Raw genomic sequence first — 25,375 nt, forward strand, 5'->3', positions numbered from 1 at the left:
ATTCACCTGTTAAATAATAAATTGATTTAAAAACCAGTGAACTGGTACTAAATTAAGTTGAACGATATTGTTTACCAAAAAAAAGAAAAAAAGTTGAACGATATTAGACTGGCACAAATTTTGAAGATTGAACCATTTTTCGAAATGTTATACAAAATTTTTAAAGACAGTTCCACTCATAAATTTTGTTTGTGTCCTAAATTATACAATTATGCACTTATTTTGATAGTCCTAACTAATATGATATTTATTACTTATATATATATATATAAAAGGATAACCGTTTATTTAATATTTGCGTAACATTATGTATATCAGATTCAACATGAGATAAATCAAATTTCTACATACATATAACAAAGGTGGGTCTCACCTCTGTTTTTTTTTTCTCTCCAATTATTTGTGAGTCTCTCTTATAATTTTGTTTCACTAATATAAGATAATTATCTCTAACAACATAAGAAAAATATTTCTTATTAATTTAAGCTATTAAATAAATAATTTAATTACGACTCACTAATTAGAATAATATCCAAGTAATCCATGATCAGAATATCAGTCTGAGTTTATGAAGACTGATTGACAAGTACGGAAATTGACAATTCTAAAAAAAGTAAATTATGGAAGTGTAGTGGGTAGCATAAGGACTGAGTGGTAAGAGAAGATCTCGATTCGAATTCCACCAACACTATCTGGGAACCACCAATACTATCTGGAAAGGGACATAAGTATCATAATCTTTGGACTCACATCCAAACTCTAGATTAGTCTAATAAGCAACTCAAAAACTCGAATTCATTAAAATACCGAAAAATTCTGATTCACGGGATAATTAGAATCAGTTTAAAAAATAAAAATAAAAAGTAAATTGATGATAAAGTGAGCATGAGCGCTACAGAACAACAGCACCAGTTTCCTCCCACAATCAAAGTAGGGGTATTTTGGTATTTTGAAACAAGTGAGTAGGGTGTGAGAGTGTAATTATAGGAATGATAAAGGGATGGTTGGGTCAATTCACAGTGAAAATATTAGAAAACGGAGGATAGAGTACATTGGAGGGATATTTGTCAGTCAGACTCAGAATCCCCTTTGGAACTTCCTCCTATTACTTCTTCTCCATACACCCACTTAACACACTGACACACATACACACACACTCTCTCTATACACACACCCCCAGGTGATCTCATCTCATCTTATTATTCATATTATTCATCACACAACAAAACTAAAAACCTCATTTCTCAAATTTACGAGTTGGAGGCCCTCGGCGAAATGCAGGAAATACATTCCATCGGAGGAGGCCGGTTCTTCGGCGGCGGAAGCGGCGGCGGAGGAGACAGGAGGCTCAGACCTCACCACCACAACCACCAGCAGAATCACCAGGCTTTGAAGTGTCCACGCTGTGATTCACTCAACACCAAGTTCTGTTACTACAACAACTACAACCTCTCACAGCCTCGCCACTTTTGCAAAAACTGCCGTCGATACTGGACCAAGGGCGGCGTCCTCCGCAACGTCCCCGTCGGTGGCGGTTGTCGCAAATCAAAGCGCTCTAATAAGCCCAAGAACAACTCATCCTCCTCCTCCGAAGCCGCCGCTGCGCCAACCACATCGGTGCAGCCGCCGGAGCAGGAGAACAAGTCGAACTCTCATTCCAGCAGTGAGAGTTCCAGCCTCACCGCCGCCAACACCATCGCCGCGGCAACGGAGGCTGTGTCGGCGCCGACTTTAAACTCCGATTCAAACAACAACGTGTTGATCACATCAAACCCTGGTTTTGAGACTGGTGCGTTGGAACAGGGAGCAGGGGACTGCGGTATTTTCTCTGAGATTGGAACCTTCACGAACTTGATCACTTCGTCCAACGAGGCATTGGCGTTTGGATTCGGTAACAGTACTATGCCAGATGCGTCGTCGTTTCAGTGGCAGCACCAGAAGGTGATGACCATGAGCGGTGATCATAATCTTCTTCATCATCATCATCATCATCATCATCATGAAGAGGAATTGAAGCTTCCGGAGAATCTCGGTGCTGGTTCCTTGCTTGATCATAGTACTCTTCCGGTTGATTTGTCGGTGCTGCAAAATAAAACCGGTCACGGAGGATTTGGACCGTTGGATTGGCAAGGTGGTGCTGATCAAGGTTTGTTTGATCTTTCTAACACCGTTGATCAGCCTTACTGGTCTCACACTCACTGGGCTGATCAGGACAGTTCTACTCTCTTTCATCTTCCTTGAAAATGGCTCTCACTTTTTTTTTTCTTTTTTACCCCTTTTTTATTTATTATAAAATTTAACCTGATAAAGAGCAAAGAAAGTTTGAAATCAAAACCAAAGTAAAGAATTTGAAAGAGAAGGAAGGAAGGATATCGTATAATTAATTAATCACTGAGTTGTATATTGTTTTTTTTTTTTTTTTTTTTTGTATTTATAAATTTGGGAGGTGATGAGCTTGATTTTAATTGGGTGATGTGCATGCACAACTAACTTCCATGTTAGTTTCTCTATCTGATTTTTCTTTTTCTTTTATTTTCGGTTTTCGTGTTTTATAATATATATGTATGTGGAATTGGATTGATTAGAGAAACAGAAAATATAGCAGCTGTGTTTTATTAATATCGATCGTCGGTAATTATTAATTTGGTTGGTCGGTTTAGGTTTGCAATCTTATTCTGGTTTGTTTTTGAGATGCTAATCCTTCCATACTGTTTTAATTAGCGGATACGATTATGGCAGCGCTTTAATTAATCATAAATAAAGGAACCATGAAGCTGATGTAGGGATATTAATATATATTATAATTAGGAGCTTGTTTAAGTTTGTTTGGACGAGGAAGAAGACATTATTGCTTAGATGATAAATTGTAAACTCTATCTCCTTTTTCATTCAAGTTATTAGTATTATCTAATTTATGCGGGTCTTGTCTGATGTGTGGATTTTATTTATAAGATTTCACATAATCAGAAGACAATTATAAGTAAGAAATTTCGGAGGGAGAGGGCATGTTGAGGAGTGGGGCTTACATGATAGTGACCTGTTGCATGCGCGATGATGAGTCCGCGTGAGAGGAAGGTTGTGAATACGAAGGGGAGACACGTGGGTTTGGGGGACAAAGACAAGAATGTGATGTGAGGAGTCGGTTAGGTCGTGTTTTATTGTGGTGGCTTATTTTGGTCCTTTCCTAGTGACTTGGCCAAGTCTCATTAGTAGCCAATTCCAGAGCTGAAGGCCAAGCAAACTAATTAATAATCAGGACGGCGTGGTGTTGAAGATTTAGTTAGATAGGGTGCATAGATAGTGGAGTATCAACTCAACTACCATTATGTAATGTGCATGGAGAGGGTGATGATTGCTCTGGCTCCGTGGGTCTTGGTCACGAATCATGGATCTGGTGAGAATGATGTTGGTGGTGGTTTGGATATTGATGATGCAGGTGGGTGGGTCCCTTAACTCTTGGTGTGCTAGTGTGAGCATGATGCCGATTGCCTCATTTCAAACAGAGCAAGCCAATAATCACTCCATTACCACGGTACATGTTGATTTCCACCGACGCGGATTCATGTTCACTCTTATCGTATTTCACATAATGTTCTAATTCGAAATACTAGTACAACATATATTAGTTATTGATAATTTATATTTGATAAAGTGAAGTGCCAAACATTAATAAACAAGCGACCGACCAATTTCCTTGTATGTGTATATTCAACGTACACGCTTTGTTGTCCATCATGTGAGTTTATATATATAGGAATATAGGAGGGTAAAAAATAAAACGCACCAGGGAGAAGGAATGCGAGGGAAATGGTCCAAAGGGATGGGCAAGTACATCAAAATATGGTAAGCAAAGCAACTATTGAGTGGCCTGCAGGCGTAGCCCATATTATTTGCCAAAATAGGTCATGGAAGGATGGAATAAGAGGAGTGACAACTGGTTCATTGCGTGGCCTTTTAATGTGATAGGGCAGCGTGGATTACGACTGCAACCATGTTAGGGTCTCAGAGCTAGGCACATGGTTTTCGTGGTCCTTCTTTCCTCTTGCCATGGAGTTGTCATATATAGGTGCACCTATTCGACCTTGACTATACACCATTATTACTTAGCTCCTTTATGTTCAGGCACTTATCAAGCTTCAACTACTATTGCTATTATTATATTGGACGATGGAGCTGAATAAGAGATAGACCATACGTGAGGTCAGATTTTCATGAACAAGAGTTTATTGAATTTGGTGATGATGGTAACGTTAGGAATGCTTCATATTCTGCTAACTGATTTGCCGCGATCTTTGCTATTTATATTAATTACGTAGCAGTGCTGCTACTTAATATATCTTCTTTATATGTGGGTGTATTCTCGGTAATAATCGAATGCCTTGACTCGACGGAAGTGGTATCATTTGGACGAGGTTCTATATATTCAGTAGCTCAATTACAAATCCAAGTTCGGCAGAAATGGCATCAAAGTCAAATGTCATTAATGCTCTGCTTGACCCGGTTGAGCATGCCTATGATTTTTCATGGATTCTTCATCAGTTGTAGGACCTAAATACTCTTACTATGTGCATATTCTGAAGTGACAAAGTTGTTGGAAATGGAAACACACAAATTAAAAAAATGAAAAGAAATAAGGAAGAGAGAAATCGATAGAATAAATTATTCTGGTTCACTCAATGTAAGCTATATTCAGCTTATTTCTATTATATTTACCTAACTGTCAGTTGATTTTTTACTGATCCTGCCAACAAAGATCCTTATCAGTATAGGAGCCATACCTAACAAAAATGCCATTGAGTTGAAGGAACTAGAGTTTTTCCGTACCAGCCATCAATTGTGCTACGAGGCATGTATTGTTTCACCTGTACAATTTGTATTAAGCGAAAGGGATTCATAGAATTTGTATGCATATTTTATTGGAGATTAATTTTCTCATTTTACTTGAGAATAATTTTATATAAGAATATTTTTTCATGTTACACATACAATATATGAGTGAGGTTCACAAAAAAGTGAGAAGACAAAAAAATCAGGATGGAATCCACCTTTTAATTGTGAATGTAATATGAAAAAAATTTCTTATGTAAAATGAGAAAACTATTTTCCTATTTGATTTCTGGCAGGCAGCATGTATATAAATTGGGTTAAACACTTCTCATGTTATATGAGAAATGTTTTCTCATACTGTGACTCAACTAATGATAAGCCTCATACTTATTAAAAAAGCTTTGTATGCAGATTAAAGAATCACAATATGAGAAAACATTTATCATACAACATATATATTTAAAGGGTTTTATAAGAGTTATGTTGTAGGAAAGATGATTGTGTTATGTTATAGAGATTCGTTTTGCGTGCTGTAGTTTTTTTTTTTTCAAAACATGCTGGTCCCACAAAATATTGTGTGTGTAGGAAATTTTTTGTGGTCATATTAAATGATAGATATAAACCCATATTTAAAATAAAACAATGTACTTTTGTCACCCCAAATTGTTTCGTACTTGAATTTCAATTTCATGGATTAATTAGATACACAGTGATCCACCCATTAGGAAAAGACTTCTCAATCTTAAACTTAAATTCAATGGATGTGGGGCTAGCATTTGCTCTTTTTTAAAGTACAATTTTATTTTTTATTTTTTTCTTCTAAAATCCGCATCTAGTCTTGGAGACAAATTATCTTTTTAATTGGTTATTATGAAAAAAGATGACAAAAGCTAGCTCAAAGGGTAGGAGTGTCCAAGGCCTTATAAACCTCACATTAGTTGCCCATACAACCAATGTGGGACTATATATCTCAACACGCCCCCTCACACGAGAGTCCACTGGGCTTGAAGGTTGGACAACATACAAGCCCACCTACATGTGGAAATTCCATTACAAAACGCTCTGATACCATGTTAAGAACCTTGAGGTCACCACCCCAAAAGCTAGCTCAAATGGTGGGAGTGCCCAAGGCCTTATAGAGACCACATTAGTTGCACATACAACCAATGTGGGACTATATATCTCAACACGCCACCTCACACAAGAGCCCATTGGGACTTGAAGAGTGGATGATGCAACAGTCTCAGCTTTCCTGTGCGAAGAAATTCCACAAGAGAAAGTGGAGGGCGGCGATGCTTTGATACCATGTAAAAAGATGACAAAAGCTGACAAAAGGGCGGAGAGCCCACTGGGCTTGAAGGGTGGACAACATACAAGCCCACCTACATGTGGAAATTCCACTACAAAGAAAGTGGGAGACAGTGAGATTTCGAACGCTCTGATACCATGTAAAGAACCTTGAGATACACCACCCCAAAAGCTAGCTCAAAGGGTGGGAGTGCCCAAGGCCTTATAAACCTCACATTAGTTGCCCATACAACCAATGTGGGACTATATTTCTCAACACGCCTCCTCACACGAGAGCCCACTGGGCTTGAAGGGTGGACAACATACAAGCCCACCTACATGTGGAAATTCCACTACAAAGAAAATGGGAGACAGTGAGAGTTCGAACGCTCTGATACCATGTAAAGAACCTTGGGATACACCACCCCAAAAGATAGCTCAAAGGGTGGGAGTGCCCAAGGCCTTATAAACCTCACATTAGTTGTCCTTACAACCAATATAGGATTATATTTCTCAACCGTTATTATGAAAGAAAGAGTGAAAAAAGATGACAAAGAACATATCCTCCGTAGATTTACTAAATTTCCTGGTAAAGCAAGGAAAATTAACCATGAACCTCTGCTTGGATATATTGTACCTCCAAGCAGGAATAAGTAACAAAGAGATGATGACAAGGGATACCATCAAAACCAGACAAAAATGTAATCCCTTCTTCTGCATTTCAAGGTGTTCTCATAGGAACCCAGATCAGTGACACATAATTATTGAACAAGAACAAAGATTAAGATGAGAAATCTGTATTTGTATTGTTATATATTGGTTTAAACAGTACAGGAAATTGAATTATACAGATACAGTAACTGCAGATTAAATAAAACTAAAGAAAATGATAGTGTAGAGCAATTAGAGAGTCTCTATTAGAGAGTTTCTACTGTTGGGTATGACTCATACTTCGCATACTATGAATGCCTTAATTATCTGGGGGGCAGCGTCCCCAAGCCCGTAGATGCTAGGTACTATTGTGGGCATCTGTTTTATTGTAATTTTCTTGACAGTTTGGGCTTGGGTCCATGAATAGCTGCTGTTAGAGTTTTCTAATCCTATTTATATTTTCCTTGTAAACCGAGTTACTTGTAACGAGTGGCGGTGAGGTGAATATAGTATAGACAAGCTGAACGTAACCTAAATTGGGTAAACCAGAGTAAATCGCTGTTTCTATTCTGTCTCTCTTTTCTTTTCCGCTTTCGATTTGTGTGTTGTCTATTTTCAACATCTACTATCTCCCAAATCTCAAGTCCAAGCGATATCCAAGATGATTCTCATGCTCCGAACCCTAGCTTTTCGCTCTATTTCTTCTTAAACCATTTTTTGTTTTAATCACACCTAACAGTTCATTTGTTGACTCATCCAAATTGCTTTCCCTCAATGCCCTTAAAGTAGTGTTCACTTCAGCTAACAATACTTTCACAATTTCATTGGCTGCAACTTATTTCTACACTTGAATCTTACAAAACAAAAAATGACAGGAACACGTCATCATAAAATTACAATAGATGCTATTGTTTCCAAACAGTAATGTAACATCGATTTTAAATTTTGGGATAAGCTTCTAGCATGGATTTGTAATTTCCCTAAAATTTTAAAAAACTAAATGCACTAGGCTCACTGTCTACATTAAAATTTACATTCATTGTAGCATGGTTGGTGCAATAGTTCAGCATAAGTTTTGCACCATTCTTCCATCAGGCAGCACAAAAGCACGCCTAGATCATGCATCGGCTCCTGCAATTGAAGAACCATGACGAAATCATTTTGGCAAATTCCCTTTCAAGGTAGAATTATGTTTGGGGGCTAGAGGTTGATTTTATCTCGCTGAAAGACTAATGAAACAAACTTTGATTTAGTCATCAATTTGGGTATCTTATGAAATAATTTTTATTAAATAATTTTTGATGACCCTGCTTTTAAATTGAATAGTTACAGGCTTACAACGGTTGTAAATAATATATATTTTTTCAACATCCCTCTCTCTTATTCTCTCAAATTTCAAACTGCAGTGTTTTTGTTTGAAAGAAGTATAGACCAGGACCAGTTGATGACCACATGTTTCTTCGCTCAAGTAAATGACAAAACAAGATGGCTATTTCTTTTTTCTGAAGCCAACAAAGTATACCTAAGAACACAAAACAAAAAAAACTTACTTCCTCATGATCCACCATACCTAATTCAGGAGTTTTATATGTTTTATTGTGTTACAACATGATAAATTATGTAGCAAAAATAAGTATGATAAATTTTTCTTTAAGCAATGCTTGACGTGGAAGTCTCATATGCTCCTCAAAGTCTAACTCCCTCACAGATCCAAGGATATAAAATTAAAGAGAAGACAATAGCTCAAAATAAGTGATTCCGCTAACGAGACTAAAAAAAGAAGACAACACGGTCAATTCCTCAAAAACATGTGCATGCAGAGATAGATACTTTGTTACTCAGAAATTAGAATAGAAGTATTGTTGCTGGCTTCGTGAGCAATGAGTTAAGCAAATTTAAAAGACTTTGCGGTGCTGCTGGTTTTTGAAAAGAAAAAACAAAGTCAAATAAAAAACTTCTAACAAACATAATCAATGAAAATTTTTCTGTTGAATTTTTTTCTGTTGTACCAATGAATGTTATTAAATTTGAATCCGTAATTAATTGACTCTGTTTAGATACTGGATTAATGAATAATTAGTTGAACTGCTTGAATTGAATTTATATAGATATATTAATAAAAACATTATGACAAACAGATGACATAGGTTTACAGTTTACTAGTAAATGTCACATGTTTCTATCATCAACTTGTAGGCTCGATCCCAAGCAGATACATAACTCTTATTTCGGCTCAATAGATTATGCTTCTCACTACAAAAAGTTTAAAGCATTAGAATACGAGTGAAGAAACAAACATGATCCAAATATAGACCAAAGAATAAAGAGTTTCATACTTTATGGGCTAGTACTGCTTACACAGTCAATATCAGTTGCCATAACATCAATTAGAAACAAAACTTCCAACTTTGAGCTTGTCAGCAGCTAACAAATACGAGAAAGGAACCCGTTTTGTTACATCCTTCGAGATTTCTTCCTCAATTAGCTTGTGCTTGCTCACGCCAGCGTACATTTTTCTTCTGACTTCTTTTCGTGCTTCCCTTTCAGATAATTTCAAATCTTTAAAGCCCTGTTCAAGCTTCGCTTCATCCTCTGGTGAAAAGAATACAACCTCCTTCGTGCCAAGCTCTTCATACAGCTTCTCAATCTTTGCCTTCCAGAAGAGGCCAATTTCCGTGTCCATCTTGTGATAAGGAGTTTTCAGCAAGTACTCATCAATCCCACCTACCTTGTCTATGCAGCGAAGGGCATGAGTAGTGACTTTAACACGAATGTGACGATCTAGTACGTAACTAAACAGCCGCTTTTCCTGGACATTAGGTTTCCAAGTTCTCCTCGTCCTATTAACACCATCAGAGAAAGAACAAGTTCTCATCAATATTATAGTCTTTTTCTTTCTTTTTTTCACCTTTCATTCTCTATAACGTAATTAAAAGGTAAAACAACTTCTAAATACAAAATTAAGCAACGAAAAGATAACATATAAGTTCTGAACTGAGTTGGAATCACTAAACCAACAAAAAGACTCATTCTGTTACTATCATGTAATTACTGTGATAGACAAGATCAAGCAAGATATCACACAATACTGCAAGAAGAACTTTTGGGATCCATATCCAGTCCAACAAATATAGGCAACTGTTAACAGGACATGTACTTCCAAAATCCAAACTTTAGTAGCCACCAACAAATTACTACTATTATTAAAAATCCAAGACCAACACATGTGCAGTGTCCTAGCGGGATATAGCATTAGCCATCAAGAAACCAAAGCATTGGCAATCATCATATGAATTGAGAAGACCAATTATCTAACAATCGTCATAGATATGAACCACAACAAAAAGAGGTCAAATAAGGGAAGTTTAGAACTCAATCACTGACACACAGTCCATTGAAGAAAATTTAGCTAGCACATCAGCCCCTATTGGAGAGAGTCCAAGAAATTGACAGTTTGAGCTAATGGTTGCAACCTGCCGCAATCAAAAGTGGAATTTCCATAATTCAACATGCATCAGATTCCATTCACTCAATAAGTGAAGAGGCAACTGGCAAGTCAATCATCTCTCTTTACCAATCCTACCTATAAGAATGGACCATGATATTCTATGTCTAGTGGATCCAAAGATGATCAGCTCTTAAACTCTTCTAATCTCTAATTTGGAGCATTAATATTTAATCTTATGCTGTTGAGAATCTTGAGATACACTGAGTTATAACAGAAACATCTTCAGAAATTTTGATAAAATATATGAATATGAATTATCCTGACCCTAGCTAGTTTGGGTTAAAAGAAACGTTGATGTTGATATTAATATGAATTATCATGCCGCTTTGAATGCATTTTGGCACTTACATTCGGAAACAAACAAAAATTACTATTAACCGAATGACTCAGATATGAACCATTACTAGAACAGTATTGAGGTCCAAAACAAATCAAATCTGGCTGATTTATATAAATGGATAAATATTGATGTTGTTTACCAATCAAATCAATTTAGAATCCCGTTTCATCTCTTTATATGTTATAGCAATTACAAATTATATCTGCAGGGAGACTCACACAGTTTAAAAACACCAATTAATTCAGGCACAAGGCACATACAAAAAGACTAGGACTACGAATTTGACATAAATTTCAAATCTAACAAGTTTATGTACCTTAGCAAAAATTGGCTGACAATATGATACTTTTGTCTGCCCTGCTTTAATTTTGTTTGTTCTATATAATTAAGATACGTTATTCCCTTAATCCTTGAATCTCTTCTTCCTTTCAAATAAAAATAATGTTATTCTTTTATCCATAAACACCTTGTGCCATTTCCCAAACATCCACCTGGGACACTTTTTAAGATTACAACAGACTTCTCCTTTCAACCCGTGCTGTCCCCTCCCCACAAGATCTCCCATTAACAACACAACATGCTGAATTCATTATTTGAAAGAAAAAGTAAATTGTTTTCAGAATTTGATGCAGTTAGTTCAAAATTAATTAGAAGATAGCCTTTGAGCTGAAACTATTTGGGATTATCATCAACACCACCCGATCCATTTCAAACAGTAGATTGTTACTCAGAATCTGTAAATCAAGATCTAACACTAGGAGCTAAAGCATGTAACTTTCGAGACATTTGTTGTTAATTAAGAAGCAGCAAAAATGGGGAAATAAAAAGCATCAAGAAGTGGATACAAACTTGTTACCGCCATCTTCACTGACAGTATTGCCAAACTGAATGTGTCGGCCAGCATAAAGACCGCGTTTGGCACGACCCATCACAATCTTGCTTCGGGGAATGCATTTATCCAAGGATTCCTTCACTCCTACACCCAAACTGTTCTCTCCCACTTTCCTCACTACTTTCTTCATCATCTCCTTCCCTCTGAATGCCATTCTCCTTATCACTTTACTTCAGCACAATAAACGCCGACGTCAACGCAACCTACAACTTCAGAGAAGAAACAAATAACACATCACAAAGGAACACTAAATTCGATGGCGCAACACTGAGAAACAAAAAGAAGAGAACGAAATGGATTGGGTTGGGGGTAAAAAATAGCCCACTGAATAAGGGTTTAAAAATTGATGGGTTGGATTGGGTCATATGGGATCAGTTATGGGCTTTTTAATCCATGATCAGAGGTCTACTTATATGAATGTATTTCATATAAATATGTACATTACACATTTTGTGAGTCTATTGATTCTGATCCAATTTTTTGGTCCACCTATAAACCCCAAATTAGTAGACTCTAATCCACTCTCCATTTAATTCTGATCCCAATTAAATATTATAAATGGAAAGAGGGGAATATATTTCTCCTGATGCATGAGATAACATAAAAAGTTGATGAGATCCACTAAGAAAAAAAAATGAAAATAAAAAAGAGAGAATCCCACCGATTTTTTATGTATGTATGAAGCAAAATTGTTTGTCTTATGCAACATTAAAAAAAATATTTCCCATGAAAAAATTATGGTCAAATAAGAGAAGTGCAATTCATTTTAGTTACCAATATTTTATTAGAAGAAAATTAAAACCCCAACTTGATCACAAGATCTGAACCTAGATTCTCCAAGGAATTAAACTAAAATGCTTATAGCCCAAAAGTGGAGTTGAAGTGAAACCAAAAATTTTGTCAGTCCACTTACATCTAGAGTCTACATTGCTACTTACATTATTCTATAGTCTAGAGTCTCTTGACTCTTGCAGATTACAAAACGGTAGAGTTCAATTGGAAATTCCAGTTTTAACCAAAAAATAAATAGTTAATTTGATTTAAAAAAAAAACAAAATTATTATTTGAAGATTGCTAGCGGGTTTTGCAATTACAAACTGTTTATGAAATTAAGCTCGAGGGGTAAATCCGTCATTTGAGTAGTTGATGACCAAATTGAATATCCGTTGTTACGTTTTCGCCTGCAGAGATGGAAACGAGCAATTTTCAAAGTGCAGTCTCCTCAGAGTCATTCTCTCTCTAACTTTCTCTCTCCTCTCATCGCACTCTTCTATTCTTCTGAGCCGAAGTCTCTGCTCTGTTTTTCTCTCTGATCTTATTAATCCGAGTGAGAAACGCTAAAACAAATGCAGCATTTGGTGGAAATGCAAGAGAATTCAGAGTTTGGTGACCCAAATTCTTGGCTCTCAGCGCATGAACACTCGTCATCCTCGCTTGCTAGCTCCACTGCTGCAGCATCTGCAGCAAATGCCAATATGGATCGCGTTCTCTTCAACGATCTCGTCGAGATTGTTCCTCTCGTTCAGTCCCTCATCGTAACCACTCTATCTAACTCTTTGCCCTTTTCCTATTTTCTCTATTTTTTCTTTGCTAAAGTTTTGTTCGTTCCAAATTCGGGGTAAAGGAAAGAAATTTTTCAAATTAAAAATAAATAAAAGCATTTTTAGGTTCCTGTGGGGGGAAAAAAGAGAAAATTTTGATTTTGTGTGGAAGAAGAAAAGGAAACAAGTTGGAAATAATGTGATTTGAACTTTAAGGAATTGGCTTGTGTATTGCGAACTTAGTAAATTAAGTGACTTAAAAGCTAGAGCAAGTTAGAAATTATTTTATTTCCCTGTTTACGATATGGTGATCAAGTGACAAGTGGAACTCTTCAATTACAATGTTAATTTTGTTAATCCTGTTGTTTAATTATGATTAGGATCGTAAAGCAAGCCGTTCATTCACCCGTCGTGGTTCCATGATCTACACCAAGACACCTACAAGAGAATCATTGTCTAAAAGAGTAAGATCGGAGCACCTTTCCCCGCTTTCGTGATTTGAATTTTCTCGTTTTTTCCCCACATGTCGTTCTTATTAGGTTTATTGTAATGTTCTTAAATCTGGCTCAGCATGTTATTGTGCAATCAACTAAGGATTTCCTTCATTTGATACAATTTACAGCAATTTACAAATATGACAATCTCCAGACTGGTCTGGTTTAGTTGGATTTGGAACGATGCAGACCCTGTTTTTGTTTACTATTTCCTCTTTCTCTATGAACTCCAGTTGGGTCGGTTAGACTTCTGTTATGATTATGAATGTATGCTAGAAGAACTAATGCTGAAGGAACCTAATTTTGGGCCTATGATGTTAATATTAGCATTTTCTTATGTTGTTTGATTTTACCTATTGTGGTTGTGTTCATGAATAGTAGCCATAATAGAGGTTAAATATGAAATATTGCAGAACTAAGTTATTTCCTTTGGAAGAGTGGACTCCATAAAACCCTGCATGTATTTATCATCAGAACACATTGAGTACTTTCTGTTGCTCCTTAAATACATGTTGCATATGTGTCCATAATCATAAATTCATATTTGGCCATATTTATGGATGGGTTGGTATGTAGTTATTCATGTAAATGACATATTTTGTGAATGATATAAATGGGATACGTTTCTTCAATCACTTGCTTTCAAATAATAATGTATTAGTCCTAGTAAGATGTGGGCATTAAATATGAATTATATTAGACTACCAATCTTTTGTGTCTTGTGAAAAATATCACTTCACTATTGGCTATCCTTTCTTCACATTATAATCTCTAGAATGGGTGCCTGTGTATTATATAACCTTTTACTTTCTTTATCACCTACTTAAAGCACTTTGTTTGAATGGTAACTTCCTTTTTTTGGTGAAACCATTAGGTATCCCTATAGGTTCAACTCAAAAATATATCAAACGCTGCCGTTTTAAAGAACCCTAAAAATACCCTCACGCACCATCTTTCTCTTACCCTTGTGATCAATCCTCACCACAGGTTGGGCATTCTACAAGAAATCATGGTCAAGAAAGTGACTGATCCTTACCATAGGTTGGGCATTCTGCGAGAAATCATGGTCAAGAAAGCGATCTCAATCATCACCACAGGTTGGGCATTTTGTGAGAAATATGGTCAAGAAACTTCTTGGGAAAAAAGGGGCGTACCTTTTTGGTCCATCCAAGCAATGGACCTTCGGTTACTAGAACCAAGATGAACCTGCACCATGCGTTGAAAGTCAATCGCATACTTCACCCCTTTAATTTTTAGTGGCACCACTGCCTCAATCACCTGCTAACCGTGATTACGGTTGTTGTTGCGATGAATTCATTGTCCAGAACGGGCACAACTTCGAACTCAGTGGTCTTCCATACAAGATCATGTTCTTCTGCCAAAATTTCTAGGAGGATTTTGATAGCAAAGCCATGGAGTCCATGTCATCTGGTTTCCATGGCTTCACTGTCAAAATCCTCCCAGAAATTTCGGCAGAAGAACATGATCTTGTACGAAGGACCACTGAGTTCGAAGTTGCGCCCGCTCTGGACAATGAATTCATCACAACAACAACCGTAGTCACGGTTAACAGGTGACTGAGGTGGTGGTGCCGCTCGAAATCGAAGGGACGAAATATGTGATTGACTTTTAGCGATGGTGCAGGTTCATCTTGGTTCCGGTGACCGAAGGTCCATTGATTAAATGGACAAAAAAGGTATGCCTTTTTTACGAAGAAGTTTCTTGAGCATAATTTCTCGTAGAATGCCCAACCTGTGGTGAGGATTGATTGAAGGGTAAAGGAAAGACAGTGCGTGAGTCTGATTTTTCGGGTTGTTTATGGATGGGTTGGTATGTAGTTATTCATGTAAATGACTTATTTTTGTGAATGTTATAAATGGGATGGGTTTCTTCAGTCACTTGCTTTGAAATAATAATGTATTAGTCCTAGTAATATGTAGGCATTAAATATGAATTATATTAGACTTCCAATATTTGTGTCTTGTGAAAAATATCACTTCATTATTGGCTATCCTAGAATGGATGCCCGTGCATTATATAACCTTTTACATTCTTTATCACCTACTTAAAGCACTTCGTTTGAATGGTAGCTTCCTGTTTTTTTTTTTTTTTTTTTTTTTTTTTGTGAAACCGTGAGGTATTCCTATAGGTTCAACTCATTTGAATCACCCTTGAAACTTATCCTCATTCGGCTGTAGGAGCACAATGGTATGTGGCCTCCCTACAAGAGCTGCATCCTTGAGATTCGAAGTAGCATTCTTGTCCTAGGTGGTCTAGACTGCATACCACCTTGACCCACTCATCTTGGGTTGAACAATAAACTCCCTTTATGGTTTTAGTCTGGAAAAACCCTCACTGTGATGGTTGGTAGAAAGTTCTTTTTATTTGTAATGCGACTTAACAATGTTAGATAACACAAGTGAAGGATAGCTAGGCCCATTGGTATGCCTCTGGAGGTTAAGATTTTGTTATTCTAACTTCCACAAAAAAGAACATAGTTATCAGTGGTTTACAAGAGAAGTTTTACTGGATATTTATCTGACTGAGCATAAATTGTCTGTATCATGTAGCTCAAGTACACTGTGCTTCATTCTTACTTTGGAGCGTTCGAGTTTAATTTTACAAATAACTGCATCACTTTCTTATACTAGATAGAAGTTTCTCATTATTATTGTTATCATTATTTTAGTTTTTTCCCTTTGTCCTGTTCACATGGCAATCTAAAACTAATCTTTCAAAAGAATAATTTCTCATATGACTGTTAAATTTGCTTCGCACAGAGCACTGTGAGTGATATTCCTTTGTGAAGATCATCACATCATACTGAACCATTTACATCCTCTGGTAGGCAACAGATTCAAAAAGCAGGAACGTTTCTCAATCTATTCCCGCCAAAAAGAAAAGGGACCATGGAGAAAAAGAACAAGGCAAAAATGGCAGCAATAATTCTGATGCCGATAGCTTGTCTATGTTTTCTTCAAGAGCTTTGAAACCAGAAAAGGACGGAGAAGAATTAGCTATATTGAAGGAGCAGTTAGAGGAACTGCAGAACAAGTTATGGGAGAAAGATGAACTTTTAAAGTCAGCTGAAAATTCAAGAGACCAGCTGAATGCTTTTAATGCAAAACTCGATGAATTGAAACACCAGGCTTCAGAAAAGGACAATTTACTAAAGTATACTCAAGAACTGCTCTCTGATACTAAGGTACTCATCTATTTCTTATGTTTTTTTCATCAATAATTTGGCACAAGGAGTTGCAAAATCTTTTACAATGTAAGCAGGGTTCATCTCTTACAACTAGCAGTACCTTTTCATTTAATACATACTCTTCACACATCTCTGGAACATATAGGCATGGCTTCTGATAGTTGTTGAAAGTTGGATTCTGCAAATCTAATGTATTTAAGTTGGTGTATGCATAGAGCATGTTGGAAGGCTTCACAGTTGCAATGAGTTCAACTTTGACACAGTTTTCTTCTTGTATTGATTCCACTCAAGATTAGTGCTATTCTTTGAAACTTTGAGTATGGTTAAATTTGAAGTGTTGTGCCCCGCTGAAATTGTTACTATAGATTATTTTTGGACTTTATGAAACCTTAATCTTAATCAGAATGCATTGAAATTAAAATGTTGTGCTCAGATCTTGTACTGCTTTATCCTATTTCAAGATTTTATGAACAATAAAGGGGGAGAAAATGTTCATTTCTTTTGGGTGGAATTTTTGAAATTTTTCTTCTCACAAGTTAACAAGTCTCCTTTTCCACAGATTAAGCTTGCAGACAAGCAAGCTGCACTTGAAAAGATACAATGGGAAGCGATGACATCCAACAAGAAAGTGGAGAAACTCCAAGATGAGCTAGATTCCATGCAAGCAGATATTTCATCATTTACTTTGTTGCTTGAAGGCTTGACAAAAACTGACACTGCTAAATACACTGATAATTATGACACCAAGCCTTACGATTTCAATTACCTGCCTAGTATTGTGAGTTTTTGAACGTTTTTCAAATCAATATGCGCAGCATATTTTTGCACATGTTGCTATATATGGTAAAAATTTCAACACAACTATGATTTGAATGGCTTTCACCCAAAAGAAAACCTTTGTGCATGGCTTCCACTTGTGCATGCGTGCATGCAAATTCAGTGATTCAACATTTGTAGATTCTCTTCATACTTCCTATAACTTACTTTCTCTGAGGAGAGGGTATCTGGTAAAGAAGTGGATTAACGAATGGCATATTATGAGATTAAACTTGTCTGATTAATGTATGCCATTGTTTTATAGAACATAATTGTGCAAGTATGCAGAAATATCTAATCCTTGGATGTTGACCTTTTCAAGTAAATATCTCTGGTTGAACAGGATGATTTGGACGAGATGGAACAGCAGAAAATGGAAGAAGCAAGAAAAGCTTATATTGCTGCTGTTGCTGTTACCAAGGAAAAACGAGATGAAGAATCAATTGCTGCTGCTGCCAATGCTAGGTTACATCTTCAGTCACTTGTTTTCAAATCCAAAAACTCCAACCTGTGATTTTACTAGTTTTATTTAACATATTTACACTCTAGGTCCTTTAGTATCAAGCGGTGAAGCACTTATCCTGTGTGTGAGAGAGAAATTTATTTGTTAACATGGCTGTTTGTGAACAAATATAAGAATTTGTACCATTTTATGTAATAGAGTAAAAAACTAGAGCTTGTTGAATGAGGTGAAAATGTTTCCTCGCGGGTCTAACTGAAGTCCGAATTTTACCAGACCTTCTTTCCATCGGGTTTTCAAAAGCACAAGAGTAAATCATGACCTGACTGTTTTTGGTTTCTCTTTGAAGTGGCATTCAGCAAGTTTTCTTCTAGTAGCTGATTCTGAATGGCAGTGGTTATATTCATGTGGGAGCCGCAGTTACTGTTCACATCGGCAAACTGTTACTGTTACGAATGACTCAAAGTTTGTTATATTATACTTGTATATGTATATTTTCCCTTTTGTACCCAAGTTGTCTTTTGGTTTCCTACATCCCTATGTGCTTCGTATAATAGCCACAAGGTGGATTTTGCGCTATTTACTATCTGAATTATTTTATAATGTGGCCAGGAGATATTTGTGCTTCTGATTTTGTATAAACTCTAATGAAAAGTTGAAAGCCTATTCTTTATTTGATAAAATTCTATTCCTTTAGTAAAAGAGATTATATGCAACCTTGCGTTATGATCGAGAGTGATGGGTAGACATTTGAAGGTGTTTTAAAAAACCCATTTGACGTATGCTTATGGCTGTACCCTCCACACAGGGTTATTGAGTTCATACCAAATTAATTTTCTCTAATTTTCATTTATTTGCTTTTATGACCATTTAATGGATTCTTTATTTTGTACAAGCCACCTTAATGTTTGAGTCAAATGATCTATATATATATATATATATGGTAACAATACTACAACTATTTTGCTCTCCATGAAGGCAAGCAATTTGCCATGTAAAAATATTTATTTATTTTTAATGTTTACTCTTGAAGTTTGTTTGACACTTGTTTTTCCCTTTAAATAAAAAGTTACTTTCAAGCTAAAGGTAAAAAAAAAAATATCTTTAAAAATAAAGCTACAAACCGATCGATGATTATATAAATTTTTTAGCTTGAAAGTTATTTAAAAACTATTTATTTTGAAAAAAAGCACACATTTCAAAAAAAGTTATACAACTTAAGAAAAGCATCCTAGGAGCTTTTGGCTTTTTTCTTCATTATAAAAAAAAATATCTTTTTTATTATAAGAATTTCCTTAAAATCTGTTTGACCTAACTTACACTTATAAAGAGAAGAGATGCTAAAAAAAGATTTCTCATTATTTAGAGAGAGTTACTAAACGAATGCAGAGATTCTGATTCATTTAGGGTCAATCACAATTTGATAACTATTTTCTAAGGATGGATATCTAAAATCCCAATTCTGGATTGGTTATTTTTAAATTGATAATTTTCGTTTTTACATCTTGATTTAATTTCTCCTTTTAAAATCTAATCGTATTAAAACCTCCCATATTTAGTTCTCATTTTTATTTAGTTCTTGTTTTTATTTAGTTTCGTTTTCATTTAGTTTCTGTTTTTATTTAGTTTTCATTTTTTTTAATTAATAGATTATTTAATTTCCCAATTTAATCCTTAATCAAGTGTTTTGGGTTAGACATAAGCCTTTATTCCAAAATTCTTTTGTTTGGGGTGGTGGTTGAAACTTTGTTCCTACATACTAAAAAATTGAAAGCAGAAACAAAAGAAATTTTAAGTTAATTCAAATTGAAACTCTACTTTTCTTTTTTCAGTTCACGTTAAATAAGTTTTCCCTATGTAAATAAGTTTTCCCTTTTAATTTCTATTTTAGTGTGTTTATTTTGAGTTTTTTTTTACAAAGTTTGCGAGTTGTAAAATTTGAAAGAAAAATACTACGGCATACATAATCTTAAACATCATAATCATATTACAAATTAATTATAATTAAATAAATTTTCAAAAAAGAAAAAAAATTAAAGATATGCTATTAAAATTCAATCAGCATTAAATATTCTTAAAAGAAAAAAAAAACTTCTTTAAAAATTAAAGTATGACTAATTGTAAATTAACATGAAATACACCTAAAATAATAAAATAATTAAACTTAAATAAGCTCTATCAGTTAAATACGCGTAAATTAAAGGAAATTTTTACAAATGAATCTCTGGCAATCAATCAAAGATCAAAACAGTTAATTTGAATAAAATCAAATAAAATAATCCATTCAAATTTGGAGAAGTTTTATTTGAAAACAAGTCCATTCAAATAAAATCCATTCATTTGCGGGGTGGGTGTGGAACTTTGTTCCTACATATTAAAACTGAAAAGCAAAAGAAATTGTAATCTCTGGACATAAGAATTTAATCTTGGAGACAAAAATTAAGAAATAAAAGAATATTGTGCAGCCATCAGAATCTACAACACTGAAATCTATCACATAGGCCCCTCTGCTTCTTTAGGTGCAAACCTTCTGACTTTGGCATTCTTTCAGGGCTTCCAATCCTTTCCCAACCTAACCTGTGTTTTTCAAGAAAACCAGTGAGTCCTTCGTAACATTAAAGTAGTACTATGCTTCCACATTCACCATTACACATGCATGCTTTAACAAAAAATCCAATAAAAATTTAAACACTAATAAAATTAACTTACACAGGGAATGTAAAAGAGCCAGTATTACTACTGTCTTCAGATTGGTCAGAGTTCCTTGATTCTTCAGCAGATACCATCTCAAGTTCTTCAATTTCCACAATATGGCATTCCCTTCTAATGCTGTCTGCATGTTGCTGTGAACCATTGTATACCATTTCTTCTTTCTTGTCCTGCAAGGAAATGAAACATGTACATTAACAAACAAACAAAAAAAAGAGTTGTTGCAGCACTCAAACATTATATAATATTGTATGCACCTCTTCTAAATGGATTATATAATATTGATCGTCTTGATCAGTATCCTGCTGATTTGCATTTGGTCTTTTCTCATTTATGTTCAAGTCACTAACTTGTTCTACATCCTCACAATATTTCAGCTGCATTTCAGTGACAAAAAGTAACACACAGAGAATTCAACTTAGATCATTCATTTTCTGCTGATGACCAATTCTCATGAGGAAATGACAGTAGTTTGCATACCTTACGATTCACAGGACTTGAATTTTTATGCATAGCATTGGGATCTCTGATCCGAGCCTCAGACATGACATGTTTGTCATCTTTCACTACATCAAATGCATCATTCTCTCCAACGCAGAACACTATGTAATCTTCATCTGTTGAGAGAGACAAACTTGGATCATCATGTCTGTTTCCAACAGGAACCCCATCTTTATTCTTTGTCATTGGATTGTTTAGCTGTCTCTTGTTGTTGCATTTTTTGCTTGGCTTTGGCATTTTGTTGTTATAGATACTCTTAAATCTCTTCTTTTTTTCCCTGGTAAATGATATGTTTCTCTCTGGCACACGATGGGATGAAGCCAGTTCATGATCATCTGCTGAGAATTCAAGAAAAATCAGGTGAGAATATGGTGTGAGATTGACTATGAAAAGTGAAAGTTTGTACCTTTGTGATGTTCTTAAAATGTTAAGATACTAAATCAAGAAAAAAGATAAAACATAAAACAGAATTCTCATTTGTTAAGGTTTACCTATAGGCAACATGCAAGCTTTGAAACATGAACCCCAGTCCCTTACAAGCCAAGTCATTGTGCTCTTCTTTGTATGCTTAATTTGTTTGCCTCTTTTGTTCTTTGTAGAGAAGCTGAATTTTGCACCTGAATTTGAACCCACAATGAGTAATGGCTCAGTTATATTTGTAAGCAGGAAAAAAGGTAATAAATTTGTGACAAAAACCAACAACTGTTATATTCATTTGCCATTTGAAATTGACATGAAATTTCAAAAGAAAACAAAACTAGAAAAATGGGCTGTTATATTTCATTAGGTTAACTGTTACATAAAATCATTATGATACATTATGGGTAGACGTCTTATAATTTTGGCATTAAATGTCTAGTTAGTGAGTAATAAATAAATAATTGTGGTCACAGTGTAATTTGGGCCTTTAATTACAATTTTTAAAATTAAATGATAAAAATGGATTGTATTAGCACATCTTGTGTCCTGAGTTATGAGGATTGTCTCCCATTAATTTAGTCCACTGAATAGGTTCAGGCCACACTCAAGCACCCTGTCATTCTTAAGTTCCTTTTTATTTACCTATGTTACCACTTCTATATAGTATTGAAATGATTTCTATACACTTTATGTATTTGTTAATGTCTATATATAAAAATAATTTGATCAGATCGAATTATAAATAGGAATAATATTTGATTGATTCTGATTTAACCCAACGCAATAAATCAGACTCTGAGAATTATTTCTGTTTTAAACTTTTTATTGATTGGCCCCATTTAAATTTTTCTTTCTATATTCTTACTTGTTTTCTAATTTCTATATTTTGTTGCTATACAGTCCAGCCTGATTTTTATACAGTATGATGCATTTAAGATTAACTTAGAAATATTCATGTGTTCTTTTGTGTGTGTCATTTTGGGCTTTTTAAGTTTATTCCATAGCTTAAGACTTTTCAATAATCGTTAGTTATTTACTTTTGTTGTTATTTCTCTGATTTTGTTTGAGCGTGCGATGATTGTGCAATATATCTTTTAATTATAAAAACTGAAAAACCGAAAAACCGAAAACCGAAAAAAAACCACAAATTTTAATTGGATTGGATCAATTTTTAATAATCGTTAGATCCAATATATTATTTACTTGGGTTTTTTCATTCAAAAGTTTCTAAACCAAAGACTCATTAATCCATTCTCTAGTCACATCTCATCAATAAAATTTTATTTTGTCATTGCCCAAAAAAAAAATTATATTATAGTTTACTAATGCTTTTGTATTTCAAAATAAAATAAAATTACAAAGCCAATATATACAAAGATGTAATTTGCACAATATCTTTTCATTGTGAATGAAAAAATTTTTTTATATGATCAAACCGAAAGGATTGGATCGGTTTTATTTTTATTTTATTTTGGGTATGGAGAATCCTATTGTTATTTGCTTATTTTTTTGGTTAAATAAAATATAGAAAAGAGAAATAATTTTTTTTCAAAATCCTTTTGTTCAGTCTTTCGTTCTATTTAGCCAATGACATACTGCTTTAATATTATTTTGTTCTCCCTATATAAGACATGGAGAACCCTATTGTTATTTGGTTGTTTTTTTAGTTAAATAAAATATAAAAAAGAGAAATAAAAAAGAGAGTAAAAATTAACAATTATTAAAAGCCCCCAACTAACAATAAAATAATAAATTGTGTTTCTAAACCAATCTTAGGTGCATCATAATCTGATCCCATATGATGTTTGACCTTGTAAATTATATTTTGAATTTATTTTTCCTAGTGTATTGAATTATAATAAATTAAAAACTTTATTCCAGGATAAGTATTCAAATATCTAAGAAATATTTTATAATATAATTATATATTAAAATTGAAATTCAATTGTCTATTATGAATGTAAATTAAGAATTAATTATTTGTCAATTGTATTATATCATATTATTATATTATTACACACCATGTATTTGTTGTTATTTTTATGGCTTCCTCCCTTGTTTCTATCAAAGTTTCTGTCATTCTAACATGGTGTTTTACATCTGCAAGGAGAATTTTCGTCGTTTGCAATCTTAATCTGCATTTAAGAGCTGTGAGTTCTAATGTTGTCACAATGCTATGTAGCTTATATATAATGTTCATTGAAGAAAATATTTTATTAACTAAATGCTTATGCTACTTGATTGCAGTTCTTGAAGAAATCTCATTTTGTTATGGTTAATGATGAATTAGCATATGAAGGTGCTAATTCCTTCAAGGTGATAATCACTTTTTTCTACTGACATGAATACTGCAAGCTAAAATTGTGTTTCTCTTTCATTCCTTGGTGTTTTTTTTTTTTGGTACATATTCTTTCGTGTCTTTATTCAGTGTTGACTATGTGGTTAGCTCCAAATGAGTCAAGTGCAATTAATCTGATTGATATCATTCTTGAAAAAGACTTACCGACGTGAGTTGGTAGGTAGAGATACAAGGAAGACCCACCCCAAATAATGCTATATTGTCTTTTATAGGTTATATAAGATACAAATTAACGAGAGAAAAATGTTCATGGGTATTCAAGTACTAATTTGTAATTGAATTGAAATTTTGGAAATGGGAGTGGATTTGCATCCTCCATATATAGTGAAACAAATTAATTATGTTATGTAAGTTTATTTAGGGTTATTGAGATATATAGGCCATAATGAGTATTCTTATTTATTTCTATACACTTAAATTTGTGTAATAGAATTTTTTCTTTATAAGTAATGATATAAACTTAGGTTCTAATACACATCCTCTACCTAACTTTATACAAAAAAGTAAAATGAAAAAATGAATTGAAAATTTTGATTTATAAATGTCAATATCTTCTAAAAGGGTGGATAACCGAACCGGGCTAATAACTTTTAAACCACAGCAATATTATAATCAAAAGAAGTGTTATGAATTAAAAAAATAAAATTTGTGCTAGTATATTAGCACTAGCAGCAACTACATGCTACATAGCATCTAACTATCAGCATGTAATAGGTTTTTATATTTATCCACACAAAAAGTTCTTATAGTCACATTTAGATTTTTATATTTTATTTCAAATATGAACTTTCATTTATTACAATCACATTTAAAAAATAATAATAAATAATTATTTTTGCAAGGATTTGTGTCGTTAGTATTTGGAATTTTACAAATTTATATTTATAAAAATTTATGAATTTTATTATAAAAAAAGAAGGATGAAATTTTAATTTAATTATAAAAATATGTTGGTGGGCCGGCCCTCCGGACAGAGCCCAGTTTTCCACCTCTAAGTATCAGCATGTAATAGATTTTTATATTTATCCACAAAAAAAGCTCTTATAGTTGCGTCTAGGTTTTTATATTTTATCTTAGAGATGAACTTTCATTTATTACAATTAGATTTACAAAATAATAAGAAATAATTATTTTTTTGCAAGAATTTGTGTCGTTAGTATTTAAAATTTTACTAATTTGTATTTACAAAAATTGAAATCAGATTTAGAAATTTAATTATAAAATAAGAATAGTGGAATATTAATTTAATTATAAAAACTTGTTGGCAGGCAGGGCGGGCAGGCCCTCGGGCCAAGCCCAGTTTGCAATATTTAACTATCAACATTTTATGTAAATAATAATTTTCTTGCAAGGATTTGTGTC

General features: G+C 34.2%; 4 protein-coding genes across 5 annotated transcripts; 2 read left to right on the top strand and 2 right to left on the bottom strand.

The window, feature by feature from the left end:
• The first annotated feature begins 1,034 nt into the window (after positions 1–1,034).
• Positions 1,035–3,569, top strand: LOC133299763 (dof zinc finger protein DOF5.4). Its single transcript, XM_061499252.1, has one exon. It carries the CDS (start codon positions 1,276–1,278, stop codon positions 2,239–2,241), a length of 966 nt encoding a protein of 321 aa, XP_061355236.1. The 5' UTR covers positions 1,035–1,275; the 3' UTR covers positions 2,242–3,569.
• Positions 3,570–8,892: 5,323 nt separating this feature from the next.
• On the bottom strand, positions 8,893–11,737 carry LOC133299826 (large ribosomal subunit protein bL28m). Of its 2 annotated transcripts, XM_061499330.1 has the most exons (3): positions 11,463–11,737; positions 9,102–9,605; positions 8,893–9,018 (listed from the first exon to the last, which is right to left on the bottom strand). In XM_061499330.1, exons 1-2 carry the CDS (start codon positions 11,657–11,659, stop codon positions 9,149–9,151), a joined length of 654 nt encoding a protein of 217 aa, XP_061355314.1. In that variant the 5' UTR covers positions 11,660–11,737; the 3' UTR covers positions 8,893–9,018; positions 9,102–9,148. The 2 variants fall into 2 exon arrangements, with proteins under 2 accessions (XP_061355314.1, XP_061355306.1); XM_061499322.1 differs by having other exon boundaries at positions 8,943–9,605.
• A 994-nt stretch (positions 11,738–12,731) lies between these two features.
• LOC133299818 (protein MICROTUBULE BINDING PROTEIN 2C) lies at positions 12,732–18,633 on the top strand. The gene is made up of 5 exons (XM_061499312.1): positions 12,732–13,040; positions 13,427–13,510; positions 16,389–16,745; positions 17,308–17,526; positions 17,908–18,633. Exons 1-5 carry the CDS (start codon positions 12,852–12,854, stop codon positions 18,076–18,078), a joined length of 1,020 nt encoding a protein of 339 aa, XP_061355296.1. The 5' UTR covers positions 12,732–12,851; the 3' UTR covers positions 18,079–18,633.
• A 1,859-nt stretch (positions 18,634–20,492) lies between these two features.
• Positions 20,493–21,783, bottom strand: LOC133299782 (protein BREAKING OF ASYMMETRY IN THE STOMATAL LINEAGE). The gene is made up of 5 exons (XM_061499267.1): positions 21,726–21,783; positions 21,214–21,569; positions 20,991–21,110; positions 20,734–20,903; positions 20,493–20,601 (listed from the first exon to the last, which is right to left on the bottom strand). Exons 1-5 carry the CDS (start codon positions 21,781–21,783, stop codon positions 20,493–20,495), a joined length of 813 nt encoding a protein of 270 aa, XP_061355251.1.
• Between the last annotated feature and the right edge of the window lie 3,592 nt (positions 21,784–25,375).

This window comes from Gastrolobium bilobum, unplaced genomic scaffold, assembly GCF_033153095.1.
Source record: "Gastrolobium bilobum isolate Gb01-03AN ecotype WA unplaced genomic scaffold, APGP_CSIRO_Gbil_v1 utg15578, whole genome shotgun sequence".
Lineage (NCBI taxonomy): Eukaryota > Viridiplantae > Streptophyta > Magnoliopsida > Fabales > Fabaceae > Gastrolobium > Gastrolobium bilobum.

Bases quoted from the DNA above. Each gene is read 5' to 3' on its own strand.
- LOC133299763 (XM_061499252.1), top strand. From the start codon at position 1,276: ATGCAGGAAATACATTCCATCGGAGGAGGCCGGTTCTTCGGCGGCGGA.
- LOC133299826 (XM_061499330.1), bottom strand. From the start codon at position 11,659: ATGGCATTCAGAGGGAAGGAGATGATGAAGAAAGTAGTGAGGAAAGTG. The intron at 9,606-11,462 runs GTTTGTATCCAC...TGGTGTTAATAG, and splicing joins AGTGAAGATGGCGGTAACAA to GACGAGGAGAACTTGGAAAC.
- LOC133299818 (XM_061499312.1), top strand. From the start codon at position 12,852: ATGCAGCATTTGGTGGAAATGCAAGAGAATTCAGAGTTTGGTGACCCA. The intron at 13,511-16,388 runs GTAAGATCGGAG...ATCCTCTGGTAG, and splicing joins GAGAATCATTGTCTAAAAGA to GCAACAGATTCAAAAAGCAG. The intron at 17,527-17,907 runs GTGAGTTTTTGA...CTGGTTGAACAG, and splicing joins TCAATTACCTGCCTAGTATT to GATGATTTGGACGAGATGGA.
- LOC133299782 (XM_061499267.1), bottom strand. From the start codon at position 21,783: ATGACTTGGCTTGTAAGGGACTGGGGTTCATGTTTCAAAGCTTGCATG. The intron at 21,111-21,213 runs GTATGCAAACTA...ACTGAAATGCAG, and splicing joins CAAGTCCTGTGAATCGTAAG to CTGAAATATTGTGAGGATGT. The intron at 20,904-20,990 runs GTGCATACAATA...ATTTCCTTGCAG, and splicing joins ATATAATCCATTTAGAAGAG to GACAAGAAAGAAGAAATGGT.